This window comes from Lemur catta, chromosome 8 (assembly GCF_020740605.2).
Source record: "Lemur catta isolate mLemCat1 chromosome 8, mLemCat1.pri, whole genome shotgun sequence".
Classification (NCBI taxonomy): domain Eukaryota; kingdom Metazoa; phylum Chordata; class Mammalia; order Primates; family Lemuridae; genus Lemur; species Lemur catta.
Window position 1 is genome coordinate 65,174,654 of NC_059135.1, and position 18,446 is coordinate 65,193,099.

At 44.2% G+C, this 18,446-nt stretch overlaps 1 protein-coding gene across 13 annotated transcripts in view; it reads right to left on the reverse strand.

The window, feature by feature from the left end:
* The window catches only part of PKP4 (plakophilin 4), a 219,944-nt gene that overhangs the window by 18,470 nt on the left and 183,028 nt on the right, over positions 1-18,446 (reverse strand). For all 13 annotated transcript variants that reach the window (XM_045559812.1, XM_045559811.1, XM_045559815.1 and 10 more), the window contains 4 exons: positions 5,782-5,965; positions 2,560-2,677; positions 968-1,159; positions 612-785 (listed from right to left, as the gene is read on the reverse strand). In XM_045559812.1, coding sequence (XP_045415768.1) covers positions 612-785; positions 968-1,159; positions 2,560-2,677; positions 5,782-5,965 — 668 coding nt within the window. The remainder of the gene's footprint in view (positions 1-611; positions 786-967; positions 1,160-2,559; positions 2,678-5,781; positions 5,966-18,446) is intronic.

Here is an 18,446-nt window from a genome sequence, read left to right on the forward strand (position 1 = left end):
TCTCAAACTCTTTCAGTGGCCCCTCTTGTCTGCAGGGTAGGTCCCAGCTCCTGAAGCCTGGCCATGAAGCCTGTCCATGCTGTATGGCTCTACTCTGGGCCACTTCCTGTCCTGCCCTCTGTGTCCCAGTGAGTAGCCTGTGGTCTCAACCCACATTGTCCTCTCCTCTCCTCGCTGCAGGGCTTTTCTCTCCTTGTCTTGTTATCTGGATCGCACCCCAACCTCAGATTCTGCTGGCTTAACTTTCCTCATCCTCAAAGACTGAATTCGGGCAGAATGCCTCTGCAGGAACCCTCCCCACCTCCTTGTCCTCCTTTTCTTGGCCTCCCCTTGCCCTGCTCAGCGGCCTTAGATGTCCTCAAGATCCCGCAGCACACACATCTTGTGGATTCTACACTGCGCCAACATGACCCGTTTTCCCACCAGCCTTTGGTTTCTCCCAGGGGAGGGGAGATGTCGTATTCATCTCTGGACACCCACAGCAACTGTCTGTCTCCCTTTCCTCTCTCCATCCCTTTCACAGCCAAGCTCTCAACACACCTTACACGTTCATGGCTGATCTGACAGTAAGGACAGAAAGCAATGTGGACGAGTAGTGGAAGACATCCTACCTTCCAGTTGCCAGCAGAGAGGTTCTGGAGAGATCCGGCGGAGCCTTCCAAGGTGGCTGGGTTGGAACTTTCCGCCAGAAGAGTCAGATATGGTTTTACCACTGATGGGTGCCACAGCATCTCCACCCCTTTGGGGGACTTTGACAGTCCTGGGATAGGACCAACTCCATCCCACTGGAAGACAAACAGCGCACATTAAATGGAAGCAAAATGAACATGATCTCCAACACATAAAAATATTCATCTTTGCTGGGCTCAGCTGTATCTATGTAGAAATTTTTTTTCTTGCTAAATACGTGATTTATCACTCCCAGAAAAATGAAACTTTGGAGTTTCATATCAAAGAAAATGCTAACTTGATCCTCTTGTGGAGTCTTCTTTTTCTTTTTCTTCTTCTTCCCCCAGCAGCTTGGCTCAGAGTCTTTGCTGGGAGACTCTTTTCCCAGTAAGTCATCCAGTTCGTTCAGCCCCAGCAGCCGGGCCTGAGGGACCTCCAGCTCCAGCCGATAGGACAGGTTTCTCAGGGTGCACACGCAGTTCTCCACCGTCTGAAACCCAACGCGGAGAGAGTTAAACACATCTCAGCACGTTAGAGCACAGTGCTTCTGTACTGAACGCTACTGAGAGGAAATAAATGTAGAATATGAAAACTACCTTTTATTTATGGGAACCTGAAATAATCCAGAGAAAGAATTCTGGCTGTAGGGGGGATACCCAAACGACAGGGTGCAGAGCCATCGTCGGCACCGCCGGGATCTGATTCCGTGCTGACTAATGGGCAGGGCTGCGGCCCGGTGTGTCTGCCTCAGTCCACGGCAGTGCCCGGCTGCACTGAGATGCCAGAACCTCGTTCCCTCTCACCACTGCAGGCCCTCAGCGTGACAACAGGAGCACCAACTCCCTCCCTGGCGACAGCCCTGCCCTCAAGCTCCACCTCTGCCTCCTCCTCAATCTCCCAGGTCTACCCTCTAAGTGATTTCTTGCTCTGTGACATTCGCCTTCTGTCCTCAGCCTTTTGTTTCTTGGGAGGCCAACTGTCATTTCAATCGAGTGTCTAAAGCCAAGCTCAGCACTTGCCTATCTAGCAAGCTCCCTTTTCCAACCTGCTCATGCTCTCAATTTCATCTGCAGATCTTTTGGTCCAAGAAGCTCCAGTAAAAACCGGGCTCTCACCTTGAACTCCCCCAGCCTTCTCCCTGGGCCCACCACTCATCACTCTTCTCTCTCTCAGATGCATCTTTACAACCCAAGACCTACCAACAGCCTCTCCCAGCCCAGCCCAGCCCGACGCCCTGTGCCTGGCCTGCCTTGGAACTCCTGACTTTTAGTCCTTCCTGCCTGTTTCTTCCCACCTCTCAGCCCCCAGGGCAGAGCCTGGATGGTTGTCACAGCTGACAGATGATGAGCAGAATGCCCTGCTCTGGCAGGGACAGAGGGCAGGAGGGGAGGGAAGGGGCTCACGCTGGGAACAGACTGAGCAGCAGGGCACAGCAGGAGGGGTGCAGAGAGGTGCAGACTCAGTCGCTGCTGCGGTGGGGGCTACAGACTGCACCGGGGCAAGAAGGACACAGAGGCTGGGGCATTTAGTGCCTCACCAGGAACTTTTACTCGGTAGATACTCAAATACAGATGGATCTGGTTCTGGGGTGGGGATACAGAAGCAGAGGAGACAGCAGCAGGGCGATCACCTTGAGAACGAGCCCAGGAGAGCCCCAGAGAAAGCCAAACCCGGCACCAGTTCCTTCACCACACTGAGTCATCCTGTTTGCTCGGTTCTAAGTCTATTTTCCTAAGTCACCACGTCCCTGCCAACCTGTAATTTTGAGAGACTCGCCCTTCGATCTGGAGTGTAGCCTCATGGGGAGAGGATCACTGGCATGCACACAGCGGCACTGGGCGGCTGTCGTCACCTGCTGCTGCGCCCTCACGCGGCTAGGTGGGCACTGACCTTGCTGTCGTAATCGGAAGTGTTCACACACGTGTGGATCACGTACAGCAGCGAGTCCACCAGCCCCTCGCAGGACCGCATCTGCTTCCGGGCCTCCTCCCCCGCGGAGCTGAGGTTCCTGAGTGGGAGGAGACAGGGTGGGAGCTGCTGAGATGGACAACTTACCTTCACGATGGGAGAGGACAGACGACAGACGGCAGCCACTGAGACTTGGTGTGAGGGGCATTCTGGAGCTCGCATTTTAACATCCCCAAAGCTCACAATAACCACCGACTCCCTCTTATCCACAGTGGACTTTAACTGTACCTCTCTCATGACATGTCGCTTTCCAACCCCGTAATGCAAATATTTAGCAGCCTATCCTCCTCAGCTTCCTCACAGGTAAAAAGGGGAAAATAACAGTCACTACCATATAGGGTTGTTGTGAGGAGGAAATGAGTTGTACATAGAAAGCAATTAGAAAAGGGCCTGCCACATACAAGGCACGTGTGTGTTAGCCACAGTGGTCATTTTTAGGCATGCTTTACCTTCCTTGTTAGGCCATAACGTCCTTGCAGTCCCCTGAGCCTATTATAATGATTTGCATATAGTAGGTGGTCATTAAATGTCGCTTGAATGAACAGAGGAAACACGTCATTCACTGTACAAAAATTTCAGGTTAAATGTGGACATTTGCTTATGTTAAAATTTTTCTCATCTTTTCAATTATAAAAAAACCCTGAAAATTGTTTTGGGTCTCACCTGTTTTGTAACTTTTGATATCAATATGGTTTTATAAATTGATACCCATTTAGGATCTATTTTATGTCCCATTAACAAGGGTTCTAGGCTAACTTTGTGAGACTAGAGAAGGAGGATTGGAATGGGACTTTTCACCTTTGTTTTTTGGGGGCCAGAAAGACACTGTCACCTGTGGCCCCTCTCTGCTCTTAACTCGGTCGCCTCTCAGCAGCACCCAACAGCTGACCTCTTCCTTTCCTCTGTGGGCACCCGGGACCCTGCCCTGCTCTGGTTTCTCTCTCATCTCGCTGCTTCCCCTTCTCAGCCTCCCCTGCCCTCGGGTTCCTCCAGGACAGCCCCAGCACTCTGCTTTGGTCCCTTCTCGTCTTTATCTCTGTCCTCTCCCAGGTACCTCCTCCTGCTGCTTGGCTTGAATGTAACCTATGGCCCGGGGACTACTGAATGTCTGCCTGTAGCCCTGACCTTTCCCTAGAACTCCAGTCTCATTTATCCAGTTGTTTTCTTGACATGACTACGTTTAGCTAATCATACTTCTCAAAAGGGATGTCGTCAACACTCTCCACTGCTCACCCCTCCAGCCATTCTTCTGTCCCCACCCCACCCCCATCTCATCAAGAGCATATTTGTTTCCAGCTAATATAGCCAAAGGTCTGGATGTTACCCTTATTTCATCCCCTTTCCTTATTCCTTAAGTTCAATCCATTAGCAAGTCTTTTCAGTTCTTCCTCCACAAAATAACCAAATCTGCCTACCTCTAGGGAGGGCCCTGGGCTAGGCCACTCACAGTGTGCCTGGGTCACTGCAACGGCCTGATCTTCCTGTCTCCACTCCTGCCCACACTCAGTCTTCCAGCCAGAAACCAGTCCCCCCCGGGGCTCCTCTGCTCAGAACCATCTAATGGCTTCCCGTGGCACTCGGAATAAAATGCCAACTCCTTCATCAGACTTACAAAATCCTACATGATCTGAGACCACTCTGCCCTTTGTTCCCTAAGCTGCAGCCGCAAGCTCATTCCTGCCCCAGAGCCTTCACACGAACTGTTCCCCTGGCCTGGAACACTTGTCCTCCTGAGCCCAACCCTCAATGAGCGGCTCCTGTGGTAGTTCAGATGTAGGTTCAAATTTCACCTCCTTGTGAGACCACCTGACCACCTGAGTAACCACCCCTTAACCCTTAGATCACCCTACTTATTTTCATGGCACCTGCTGTTATTTTGTTTCCTTACTTGTCTGTCTTCCCAGTGGAATGTGGTCCCATCAGAGCAGGGACCTAGTCTGTCTGGCTCACCGCTGGTTTCACATGGAAGGCATTCACCAAAGGTCTACAGCCCGAACCACTGGGGGAAACGGGGGTGTGTCCTGCCCCAGGGCTCTCCTTGAAGCCCAGCCCGCCGGCTGAGGAGTGATCACACCTCTGTGCATCCCAGTGGGAGAGGATGAGATGCTTCCTCGGATGATTAGTACATGTGACCCACGCTGTGTGGGCATCTGCGTGAAAGGGAGTTGGCCTGTTTTCCGGGACCCTGACTCTCATCTCCCCTCCCGCCCCCTGACCTTTCCCCCAACAGGGGCCGATAGCCACCTGTCACAAGGAAGGCGACAGGCTCCAAAGCAGCTGCACAGGTGCCTCCCTCTCTTTCAAGCTCTCTGTCCCAGAGATGCTTAGCTGTCTTGACTTAAATGTCATTCATTAAGTGCTCCCTCTGTGACACTGCACTAAGTACTTTCCACGTGCACCTGCTGACTCCTCACAACTCTGATATGCTATGATAAGTCTTATCCTAAAGACGGGGAAACTGATGCTCCAAGTGAGACTGGAGGCCAGGCTGTCTGAGGCCTGAGGCTGTCCTCCCTGTCACCGTGCCACTCTGCACCGAGGCTTCTGTTCCCAGTTCCCAGGGCATTGTAAGGCTGGCAAATGGGGTCCAAACTGAGCTGATGAGTGTTAATGGCAAATAAAGAGCTGCACTGTGTACACATAAGAGAGGCTTTATAGATTTTAAATGCTAAAGGTAATGACTAAAAAAGCAGAATTTGGGCTCATTTTCATTTTTTAATAAAACTAAAACCCAATGATTGTTTAAATCACACACCTCTTTATACCCCTTTAAAAGCAAAAAGGTTTTAATCACATTTAGAATTAAACAAAAACCAAGCTGCAAACACATTAGCAATCAGAATGTGATAACAGGAAAAATGCTGTTGTAAGTGAAAAACACTGGAATTTTGGCAGCAATCTTAGACTGAGAGGGCCTTTCTGAATAATTCACACAAGAGTCATTTATAAGATAACTTTTTAAAGGCTACCAGTCTGTACTTGTGTTTTTCTCACAAAATAACAAAGTCCAGTGGCCTAAATTTTGAAACAAAACTGGAAACCTAGATAGATATTAACAAAACAAAGTAAGGCCTCCTAAAATCAATTTACTTAGGATACATATTATTTAGTCACAGAATTAATTGAAAAGAATAAAGAATTTACCTCAGGCAACCTGTTGTGTTACGCAGGACTAGTGAAGTCTGAAATTTAATTTTATGATCATCATCAAAAGAAGAGTTATTCCATCCAGAATGTGGAACGATCACAGTGTTTGTTAAGGTTGAGAGAGCATCTCGAATGATTGTCATCTTTACAGCATCACATGAGGACAAATTCCAAAGAACTCCTAAAAAATGAGATTTCAAAAATCACATCCATGGTTAGAGATCCTGCAGCTTTAGAAAGGAAATGAACACGTTAGCCCTAATTGATAGAAACTCAGTCTGTTCCAAACCTAATCTCTGACCCTGTCTGGTGGGGCTGGTGTCCACCGCTCTCCTCGTTCACCTGGCTTTGCCTTCTGGACCTCGCTGGTTTGGTTTCCTTCATCCCCCAAGGGCTTCCACCTGCTCTCCGTTCCTACCCCACCACAGCTCCAGCCTTCCAGGCCCTCAGCCTCAGCAGTGCTCCATCTAGTTAGGTCTGGACTGATTCTCCCTGAAAGAGGGGTGGGCACAGGATGGGAGGGGGATTTGGACAGTTCAGAATCAGAAAAAGGAAAGAACTTGCTTTACCTCTGAAAGCTTATTCTATTCTTCTGTTCACCATGACAGGCCTTTGCTCATGTAACTACCTTGTGGCACCAATAGGTAGGGTCCTGGTAGGAAGGCAGCACACACTGTAGGTGCTTATGAAAAGAACTTAAAGTCTACAGTCAGAGCATTTCTCCAGGACTCTTATAGAATTGGCTATTTTCTCTTTAAAATGTTGTGGGGCAATGGTTTTAAACTGTGCTCCTAGATTCTGGAAACTTTGCTGGACTCCCATGGGGCAGCCACGTGGGGAGTTGGGGCAGAACTGGCAGCAGGCTCCAGATCTCCACCCCAATCGACCCAGAGCAGCTCCATATTTACCTGTGCTCAGTACTGGGCTTCGCTGTTTCTGTTTCAAATCTAAAAGACATGTGATAAGCACTGCTGTAGGGAAAGGTATTGGAGGGCTGATGACTATAGAAGGGACCCAGGAGCTAAGGATGAGAATTCTTTGGCTGTCTGGACCAGATAATGGGAGAAGAGAGTGAAAAGAGAAGAAAGAGTGGGTCAGGGCCCAGGGGTGGGGGTGGTGATGGATGCCGCCACGTGTCTTTAACACTTCCTGCTAACGAGGCCAACCCAGGGCCTATATGCTCATCAATGGGGCCTACAGCGGCATGAGCCAGCCTCGGGGGCCATCAACGAGGAAAGTGTCATCTCCTAACCTCCCCCTGCTGAAAATTTTATAACGTGATTCCTAATGCCATTGGTACAAATTCTCTTTCTGTAAAAGCCTTTCGAATTCATCACTCCACAAAATTCAACACAGGGTACAGCCGCATTTTTTAATAAGTTTTTTTTTTTTTGAGACAGAGTCTTTATCTGTCACCAGGGCTGGAGTGCAGTGGGGTCATTATAGCTCACTACAACCTCAAACTCCTGGGCTCAAGCAACCCTCCTGCTTTGGCCTCTCAAAGTGCTAGGATTACAGGCGTGAGCCACTGCGCCCAGCCCCAATGAGCTACTTTCTACATCACAGAATAAATGCATTCCAGTAAAGTTAACTGCAAGGCAAGGTTTACGGAAAGTAAAGCCTATCATATTATAGGTTATAAGTAAAAAATTAAATATACATAAAGAAAATTAAACAACCTGTGTCACAAACTTCAGGTGAAAACATGACTAAGAAGAAGGGTGGTTCTTTGGCACGTTGGATCCTGCAGTCGGTGCCTAGAAATTCTCTGGCTGCTGGCAGAAAAACCTGTTTTTGTTGTGTCTGCCTCTACTCCTGCCTACTGTAAGACCTACTTCTGGTAAGAGGATATTTCCCTGATTTGAGGATTCCCTTGATTGTCCGTGCTGGCACTAGACTTTCGTCCTGCTCTTCCTTCTTCCCAGGCATTTAGAATGACCAGGGGAGTTGTACATCATTCTCCAGTTTACTCTTAGCCATTACATTTACTTGGGATTGGACACAGTATACACATTCATTATAAACAATAGTAACGTCACCATTTATGGTGGCCTTACTCTGTGCCAGGCATTGTGTGGTTTACATAATACCTTAAAGAGTCAGGCTGCCCCAAATGAATTAAGTTTCCCATTTCATTATTTTATAGGTTTGAAATTCTATAAGTTAATGTTTTAAAGGATGATGAGCATTTGTATTTCTAATTTTAATTTTAATTTCATTAGACAAACATAATGAGGAGCAAATGCCATGTCATCATCCATTCTTTTATATGTCTTGTGGCACATATGTGGGACACATGGTAGGTACTCAAAAATATTTGTTGATAGACCCATTTTATATCCCATATTTGTTTTCACATTTCCCTTTTATTTCCTGCCTGTCAGATTTAGCTTATAAGTATTACCTCCCATTTGTGCCTTTTCTTAAAACTGAGTATTTAGGAGTGTGTTTAAGGTCTGTAACTATGGGGAGAGGGTCGGAACAATGTTCTGGATCTTTAATGAGATCCGTCAGCATAGTGTTGCCTGCCTTTTGCACCGAAACCACCACCTTCGCTATGGGGAGAGAAGAGTCCTGCTGCTGCTCTATCTCCCAGAGTCAGAAGTGTCACTCGGAACAATGTTCTGGATCTTTAATGAGATCCGTCAGCATAGTGTTGCCTGCCTTTTGCACTGAAACCACCACCTTCGCTATGGGGAGAGAAGAGTCCTGCTGCTGCTCTATCTCCCAGAGTCAGAAGTGTCACACCAGCATGCCAGAATCCCCGTCCCTCTGACTGCAAAACAGAAAGCAGCACTGTTGCCAAAATATAAAATGTAAAACTGTTTAAAAATATATAATCCTTCAGGAGACAGGCTGACTATGCTATCTTTTGGTCAACTGAGATGACTTATTGATCTCAACACCAGTCCACCATAGAAATTCAGGCTCTCATTTCTGCAACTTCAAGAAAATGCTCAAAATTATTCTTGACCAGAAAAAAGGAAAGCTTCTATTTTTGCGAAGTATGTGGCATTCCAGAGGCCCACACATAGGCAGCTTTATCATCCTGCACATCCTGGATAATATGTGTTATATTATCCCTCTAATCCTGCACTTCGCCACATAACACAAAGAGCCACAACATTTGGTGTGGGTTTAACTAGCCATTTCGAACATCAAAGCAAGTCTCAAGACACTGGTTTTTCTTCCCCACTTTCTATTCCAAATATAAGATTATGTAAAGCCAAAGCAACCAGTTCCGATTAACAAATACTGGATTAAAACGATTCAATTAAACTTAAAAGCCTCAGATGTGAAATGATTAATTTGGTTTTTATACTCAAAGCAAAAAGCACCACTCTTAAGCCCAGAAATAACACCTGTGTGCGCTCCACCTCACTAATGCAGTAATAAAACAATGTTCTCTCCACTTAGTCTGTCTCGTGTTTCATTTAATGGGTCAGGAAGAATCTCGGTAGGGCAGTAAGTAATGAACAGAAAATACACCGACTCCCAGCTGTAGCAAGACTGATGAGAAAATGAAGAGCTATAGGATTAGCATTCTCCATCAACATGATAAACCACCAGCTCTGACAGCCTAATGTAAAATTTGCTTCAAAAAGATTTAGCAGCACACTCCATTATCTCCTGGTTCCTAAAGAGAAAGTTAAAAATAAACTAGAATTTGGTTTAGGAAACTTGAGGTTTTATTTAATTTAGAGCATTTAGCTATTTGTGATGAGGACTAAGAATATAAATATACAAACTAATTAGGGAATTTCATGCATATTTATTGTAGAAAATGCCGCTTATTCTCTACCACAGGAAAAAGTACACACCATTACGAGTAACCAATAATCACAATGAAATACTGCCAGGAGAGATGAAAGTTGATATTCCCCACAAAGAATGAATAAAGTAATTAAAATACCATTTCACATAAATCCTACGCTACACAACTTTGAAAGAGTTCACATTTAAAACTAGCTTTGTAGCTATTCTAATGGCCAACTAATAATTTTATAGTCAAATTAGAAGCTGATTTCACTGATTAATTAAAATAATAGCAACTATTTGAAAAATGAATTTCTTAAGGGACATTAAAAAAACCAACTAAACATTTGGAAAATGTGATTTCTCTGATAGCATAAATACCCAACAACCTACACATTTTTTTTCCTTCTGATATGAAAGACAATCTTAAACCATTCATTTTTATAGAGGATTCAATTTATGCCCTGTTTCTTAATGATAAAAAAAAGTGCTCTTGGATATTGCCAACAGAAAAATATAGCCCAAAATGTACCAGTGCACTTCAAATATCACCACTAGACATGCCCCTGCATTTTCTTCTATGAATCAGCCTTGCTCTCAGTGCTCTCATTTCAGTCATGCTTCTTCACAACCACCCCAGCCTTAGGGGTGTAAAGAACATTCAAGAAGACAAAGAGATAGCAGAGGTCCTGTGCCCACCCCATCTCCCTCACCCTGTCCAGGTACAGACAGTGTCCTGACAGGTGGCTCTCAGGACCGTGCTCCAGCTCTCTGGGGGCAGGAACATTGCTGTGTGTGTGTGTCCCCTCCCGGCAGTTCGGTATCTATGGGTTCAGTATTGTGTGTACACACCCTATAAGCATTTTTGAAAAGTGGGGGTATAAATATTATATTCATAGTACAAATATAACATCAGGGATCCAGACTGTATACAAGGGCCAGGGTGTGTGTGTATCTCGTCAACCCACAGTCTGCTGACAACAAGGTAGGACAGTGGGCCTCTGACCCGAGGGCCCCTGCCTGCTCCTAGCACACGGCTCCATTATTACTCCCTCGACAGCCTCCGGCTGAAATACTCAGGATCTAGCAGAAACTCATTTCCATTTCTTCTCTCTGCAGCTGCCCCTGAAGTTCTCCCATTAGCCCCAGTGGAGTTTTTTATACACTTCTGTGGTTTTTTGTTAGGAAAGCAGTAATGTCAAGATGCTATGGTGACTATATCCTGCCACAATATGGCTATCCGCCACCCCCGCCAGCCTTAAAGCCACACACCTCACACCTTGTAGATTTACGTTAGTTCTACCCATGCACACTATGGACCTGCGCTGCCCAGTGCGGTAGCTCTCAGCCACATGTAGCTACTGAGCACCTGACATGCGGCTAGTCCAAACGGAGAGGTGCTCTTAAGCACAAAATACACACTAGATTATGAAGACTTCCTATGGAAAAAATGAATGTGAAATCTCATTAATAATTTTCTATTCCTTAGAAGTTGAAATAACTATAAAGTCAAATAAAACACATTATTAAAACAAATTTCACTGTTTTCTTTTTCCTTTCTTAATGTAGCTGCTAGAAAACTTAGAATAACACACGCGGCTCACGTTATACGTCTACTGGGTAGTGTTGGTAGAGACGCTTGCTCATCTCATGCCAAACTGCAAGGGAGACACACAGGTGAGCTGTCTGCTCTCGGAGGCCTTACCATGAATCGTTACACCACCAGGCAGTTGTGGCAACGGGTAGGAAGAGCAACGGGCAGGGCTTGAATACCCTGTGTGCCAGCGCTCCACATTCATGGTCACAGAACACCAGCAGCAGGTACTGTGATTGTCACTGGGGAAGCAGGTACGTGACAGAGGTGATTTGCCTGGAGACACCGAGCAGGAAGGACACAAGTCGATCTGGCTCCAAAGCCCACACTCGCTCAATAGCACGCTGCCTCTCCCTGGAGGTTTCTCAGAGTGCGGGAACTTCTGTTTGGGAGAATCGGAGCCCCCACATTTGAGCTGGAGTGTGAGGGGCAGAGGCCAAGGAGACGCAGGCTGGGGTGAGGAGCTCTTCAGGCAGCCTGTAGCGGCTCGGGCTGCCCTGCCAGGTGGGTGCAGGGACTGCAGATTTGGAGGAACTGGTGGGGAAGTCTGAAATGCAGTCTTGGGTGTTAGCCTGGGGATGACAGGGAGGCTGATGGGCCAGGAGGGAGGTGACGAGGACCTGAAGGGGAGAGGAGGTTGTGGGAAGGCCAAGAGCAGGGGGAGTGCTTGCGTGAGAATCTGGAGCCCCATGCAGGCTGAGGGTGGCATGAAAGACGAGCCAGCAGTTTGCGTGTGTGTGAAAATCTGGTGCCGGTAACAGAAATGGAAGGAAGTCCAGGGGGTGGTGGGAAGAGAGCAGTGCCATGGGAAATGCCTGCCATTTGTGGCCCCAGCCTAGTCACCCAAGCTCTCCACCAGAACTGAATGCTGTGAACAAATTGTGAAAGTGAAGTGGAATCAAAATAATGGGGAAGTAATTATCATGAGAGAGGAACAAAAGTACTGCCCTCGATTACAGAAAATGCCTTTCTCTGCATAAATTCTGAGGAACAAGTCATGTGGTGTATAATCATTCCCAGGGTTCCTAAGATGCCACTGCGTGAGCAGAGGCTGCTGAAACACGTGCAGTGATCGGGTTTCAGGGGCAGTGCTGAGTGGGTGCTCAGGTGGTCTGGGGGAAGGAAGGTTCCCAGGAGGGAGCTCCGTGGAAGTGAAGACCTGGGCTGGCCACAGAGGCCGCACAGGGTGGGCCCAGCCTGCGTATTCCGTCTGAAGAGGATGGCTCCCACCGCCGAAATCTCCCCCAGCTGAGGGACATCACAGATCTTTAGTGTCTTTAGCGGACACAAAGGTTAGCCTGAGTTTCTGTGACTTTGCAGGCACAAAGGTGGATCACAGCACTTTTGAAAAGACCTGTTAATTTCTAGAGATCCATTTACAGAATCACATTTGCACTGCAACCTATTCTTCATTCTAGGTAATTTTGCCACTTCATGAGTATGCCGAAAGGATCAATGACATAATGTAGTTATACAGTCCTGTGTTTCCTGACAAGGGAACAGAAAATACATAAGGTTATGTATGATTTGGAAATGCCGAGAATGGTCCAGACGGGATGCAGAGGGTGGTTCCTTCTGTTAGAGGAGAGTTAGTAACAGGGAGCAGCTTATGCAGAAGGAAGTGGCAGCGAGGGCAGCGGCCCCGGCCACCCTGGCTCTGCAGGTTACTTCAGCATCGGACACAGAGATTCACCCGAGGAAGTCACCGAAGGCATATATTTCATAGCTGACATACGTGTGCCAGGAACACACTTGCTCCTCTGTAACTGCACTAAATCTTCAACCTAGCTGTCTGGTCGCAGCAGAAGCTTAGAGACAAAGGTGCCTTCAGTCACAAGCTGAAGGCCATCAGACGGACTCAGAGACTGCAAGGCATTTGAGGGACCTGGTCTGGGGTCTCCAGGACATATTTGCTTTAGATCTTCTCTCCATATGCCTTCACCTTGCGTTTATAGGCCATCTAGTTTACCTTACTGAGAGAGCGTGTCATTTTGCTGGGAAATTCTCCTCTGAGGGTCGACCACTCAAGTTCTGTATGTGACATTCTCAGAGTCTCCCCACTTGACTGCCTCATTTTGCCTGGCACTGGGAAGCCTCCACTCAAAATATAAGGTCATATTACACTTACAGGGTTGAATCTTTTCATACTCAGACTATAAATCTTAAAATACTCACAAGACTAAAATCACATTTTAAGGTTTTTCCAAGCAAATTGAAAGTTTATCATTATACCTGATCACTAGATTGATGTGAGTGGGCTGATGGTGAAGTTCAAGGACATTTCTCTATAATCCTGGGTAAAACTCAGAGAGCAAAGGATATCATGGGTTTTTTTTTTTTTTGGTGGTAATTTGAAAGAACGAGGGAAATGACATTTGTACCCCCAGATTCTGCTTTAAATTTTTTTTCCCTATTTATGTATTTATTAATTATTTAAGACATGATCTTGCTCTGTCACCCTGGCTAGAGTGCTGCGGCGTCATCATAGCTCACAGCAACCTCAAACTCCTGGGCTCAGGCGATCTTCCTGTCTCAGCCTCTGGAGTAGCTGGGACTACAGGTGCACACTCAGATTCTTCTCTTGGTCGGCCCTTTCTCAGTGGCCTGGGGATGGGCGAGGACAGGCAGGGGAAAGGTCGGGGGAGAAATATCTCCAGCCTGGACATCAGAACTCAGCCTGGAGACCCACCGCCTCAACCTCCCTGGACCCTAGTTCCTAGTCTGTAATACGGTGTGCTGCATAGACGCTTTCTATAGGGACCTTTCCAGTTCAAAGTTCTCTAACTATGAATTAAGAATTGGTCCATTTATAATAAACTGTTTTTGTCTTGTTACCAATAAAACTTTTAAAAATTTGTCATTTTATTTCTCATTACCAATTTGTATAATTTGAAATGTTCTATAAGTGAGAGAGAGTGTTTCTGTTGTTATTTTATAAAGCGCACCAAGCTGATAAGGATCTTCACTGATTTGGCCTGGGAAACGGGAGGGGATATTGCTAGATTTCTGAAAATGACCCACGCGGCTCCCAACAGCTCTAGTGGCCCACAAAGCAGGACAGAAAATTGTAGATTGACTCCTCTCTGGACCAGAGAATAAATGACTGTTTTGAAGGCATATTAATTAGGCCAAGGGGACATGTTTAGTAAATTGTTTCATCTGTAACAGCAAGTAACAATCCAACAGGCATGTCCACTAAGCTCCTGCTCTTTGTGGTATATACGACCAATTCCTCCAGAACGTCCTGCTGTTCACTAAACCTTAGCCTGGCCCATCTACCCTTCCTTAGTCTACAGTTGTCATTTTTTTATTAATTTATCATCTAATTAGAAATGTGGAGCCAATGATCAAGAAGAGAATATGCCTAATTTCATGTTCTGTATAGTGTCTGGAATCCATTGCTGGCATCCAGAAATTTCAAAATAAACAGTGTGGAAATATTTTACTTAGCCATATGGATGAATAATCACTTGCTAAATTGGAAGGAATGTGAATGTAACAGTCATATGAACAAAGTCTATTATTACTGAAGAACAAAGGCTACTTTCTGGTATTTAACACCAGTGTTAATAGAGGGTAACAGAAGTGTGATAGCTTGGGGACAGCTGGTACATTAAAAAGCAGGCCTCCAGATTCTGTGCAGTATCTTTAATGTCTATTGTTTTAAAAAATGATGCTTTCAAGAAACTCAATAACTTGAAACTCATATTTCCTAGCTTAGAAACACTATTTAATTATCTTGAACAAATGAGTTCAACATATCTTTTTTAGTGACAAGATGTTCCCATTTTCCATCCATAGTTTGTGTCCTAGTAGACATTCATTTTATAAACCAACTGGGGAACAACTATACTTCATTCAGCTTTCAACTTTAAGCACAACAACGACAAAAAGTACCTTTGGAATAAAAAAAATTACCCTACATACCCACATATATCAGCAATTACAAAAAAAAAATAAAATAAAAGCTCATTAGGTTTCAACCTGGAAACTGTTCAACACAATGAAGAAAACACAAGAATCATGTTACATATTAGAGAAACATTTTAATTAACAATGACAACCATACTGTCTTGGGAAAATATACTTGGCAAAAAGTACTTTTTTTCCCCCTTCGAAAATAAAGAAGTGGCCAAAAATACAGGCCCTGGGAAGTTATTATATTTAAAGCAGAAGCAAGACATCTTTTTTTTTTTCCAAATATTAATAGCTAAAATTTCTGCACTTAAGTAAAAATTGCCAAACTGAAACAAAGGGGATTAGAAAAAAAGACTTTGGATTAATAACTGGGTTGAATTACTTAATATTAAGAATAAAAGAATACCTAGTTTCAAGGGGATAGTAATTTCTTCAAATTATATAATATTTTGAACACTACAGTTCATTGTGCTTTAATATTCCTAAGTTGACTATAATTTTCACTTAAGAACTCTTAGACCATAGCTACAAAGGCCAAGTGTTGTGAGAGGTTGGCCAGGGCCCTGGTATTGGTGGATAAGGCTGGCAGGACACTGAGATTTGGAAGGATAGTGCTCTGCTTTCCAAGGGGATCTTTAAGAGATGGGCAGCTGATGGGGACGCTGGGTGACAAGGTCACATAGCCCTGTTTTGTCTGCAGCAGACATGCTTTAACGAGAATGGTTGGGGGGTACACGCTATCCTGGTTAGGAGGGGTCCTGGTGGCTGGATCTAGGGTTCAACTGGTCTTCTTGTGGGGCCATTCCTAGGCAAAGTGAGCTCCTAAGGATTTGTCTTTCTTGCCTTCTCAAGTTACATCATCTTGCTGCTTTTGAGACAACTCTGCTGCTCAGCCTTAACCCCAATAAGTAAGGAGTTCAAGCACACAATGGTGTGGAAGCTGTCCAGTGGATTCATGCATTAGATGGCTGATTGGACAAAATGAATTTTGAGGTCCCCCAACCCTAAGATTCTACAATTTAAAGATAGCTTATGACTTGAGGAAGAGTTAATGAAAAAAGAGCTCAAGGATCTCTTGATGTTTTCACGCTTTAAAACACATCAAGGAGCAGTCACTCTTAAAATATTACTGAATGTCAGTTAAGGTTAGTACCACTAAGTTGTAGGACTGAGAAATGTGAATGTTGTCTCCATAAATCTGACTATAAATATATGTACACGCACACACACAGAGAAGCAACTATGCTAGATTTATATCGTGACTTGGTAGTTTCACATTAGCTAGACAATGTTGACATATAAATCAAACCCAGGCCGACATTTAGCCTTTGGAATTGGAAACTCACTTCTGAAGTCCTCTGGCCCAACTCCTTTACATACAGCAATCAAGCTAAGTGTTTACACACTAACCACTCTCATTCCAATGTTTGGGAGAAAAATCTCATAAGCAATTGGTCCACATATCAAAATAAACTATTAGTGGTAAAAGTATACAGTTATAGAGCAATTCTTAATTTCCCCTACTCTATATAAGTATGGCCAAAAATGCTTCTTAAAGCCTAAGAGCTGCTGGCAGATTTTTCCAAAATAGAAATATAGGAAGTTGTTCCTAGTTTTACACCGGAAATGATACCATCTATTAGGAAAACAGCTCTTTTTGAATTAGAAAACACTCATATCCTCTCTTCAAGGTCAGGGTTCATACCTTAAAACATCTTGTGTTCTCAAAAACTAGTACTGCACCTACACAGAAATAAAACATGGAAGAAAGCATCTAAATTAGCACTCGATGTCAGAGTGTGCCCCAGGTAAATTACTAAATAAAAACCCTGAGTAGTAAAGTCTGGCTCTACTTCCAATAAATTTGATTTATTTTAAAATGTAAAAAAAAAAAAAAAAATCAAACTTTCATGTACTTTTCTTCTTGTTTATCACTAAATCTTACAAATTCCTCGACTTCAGCCCAGGAAAGGCACCATAACAATCTTTCCTAAGGAAAAAAAACTCACGAAACAAAAATTCAGAGAAGACTTTTCCTCCTATGAGAAATCATGACACAATAGAACAAAGTTGCACATTAAGGATGTAAGGACCAAGCCATGATAAATCTGGCTAGTTAATCAAAAGACAGCCAAATCTGAGCAGAAGCTATGCTCCTAATGCCATTTGTCCCTGGATCACCACCGATCCCTCAGGGAGCAGCACACACATCATTCTGCAGCCTTGTTGGCTGCACAGGTGTGTTACTGTGAGAAGATACTTGAACACGATGCGGTAAGTTCATATTGATGGGAGGAGAAACATCAAACAAGGACAGAAAGCACACATGTACTGCAAATAACTCTGACTCCTATTCTTCTACTTAGCTTGTCCTACTTTTCATTTTCTATATATACATACACACGTATGTGTAAATAATTTATTATTTGGTACGAGAGGGTGAGATGCCTCAAAAGCATTTTATAAAGTGGAAGTATATACTAATAAATCAATATGTAATTTAGAAGTGTTAAGGCAAGTTCAAAATACATTAAGGCAGGCAGTCCATTCCAGAGTTTAAGATGACATATAAAGTATATTCTACTTTTAGTTTGTAAATTTCATACTTTATTTGGAGTACAGGGGAATATTAATGTATTTTGAACATTAATATCTTATGACAAAGTTGATCCCTCTTAAATATTGGATGCATGATGGTTTGCTACATTCCCAAGTGTTACTGAATTATTTTTGAGAGAACCTACAACTCTTGATTGCATAAAGGAAGCAAGTGGGGAATGGGATTAATTTTGAAAAAATGTTGTTAAAAAATTTTTAAATTAAATGCCTCAAGCATGAAAAACAGCCTAGAAAACATAAAACAAAAACCCAGGCATCCACCATCTAGCTTTGTCAAATATTAACATTTTACCTTATTTGTTCCAGATTTCTCTAAAGAAATGCAGCTAGAATACATTCCCCAGTCCCATTTTCTTCCCTCCTGCTCAGAGGTAACCATTATCCTGAATCTATTTTTATCATTCCAATCAGAAATTTTAACTTTATTCCATGTGCATATATCCAAAAATAATTTAGTTTCAATCTACATATATATTTAAAAATTTTATATAAACAGTATCATGCTGGAGTTATTCTGCAAATGTTTCTCAAGATTTATCTAATGTTACTATATATAGCTCTAATGTGCTTATTTATTAATTTAAAAAAATTATTTTTTAGAGATGGGTTGTCACAATGTTGCCCTGCCTTGGCCTCCCAAGTGGCTGGGACTACAGGTGAAAGGCTAATGGGCTAATTTTAACACCTGTGTGGTTTCACTGTGTGAGTACTGCAGTTTATTTAGCCATTCTTCTGCCAATGAATCCTTAGTATTTTCCTCAAATTCTCTGTTATA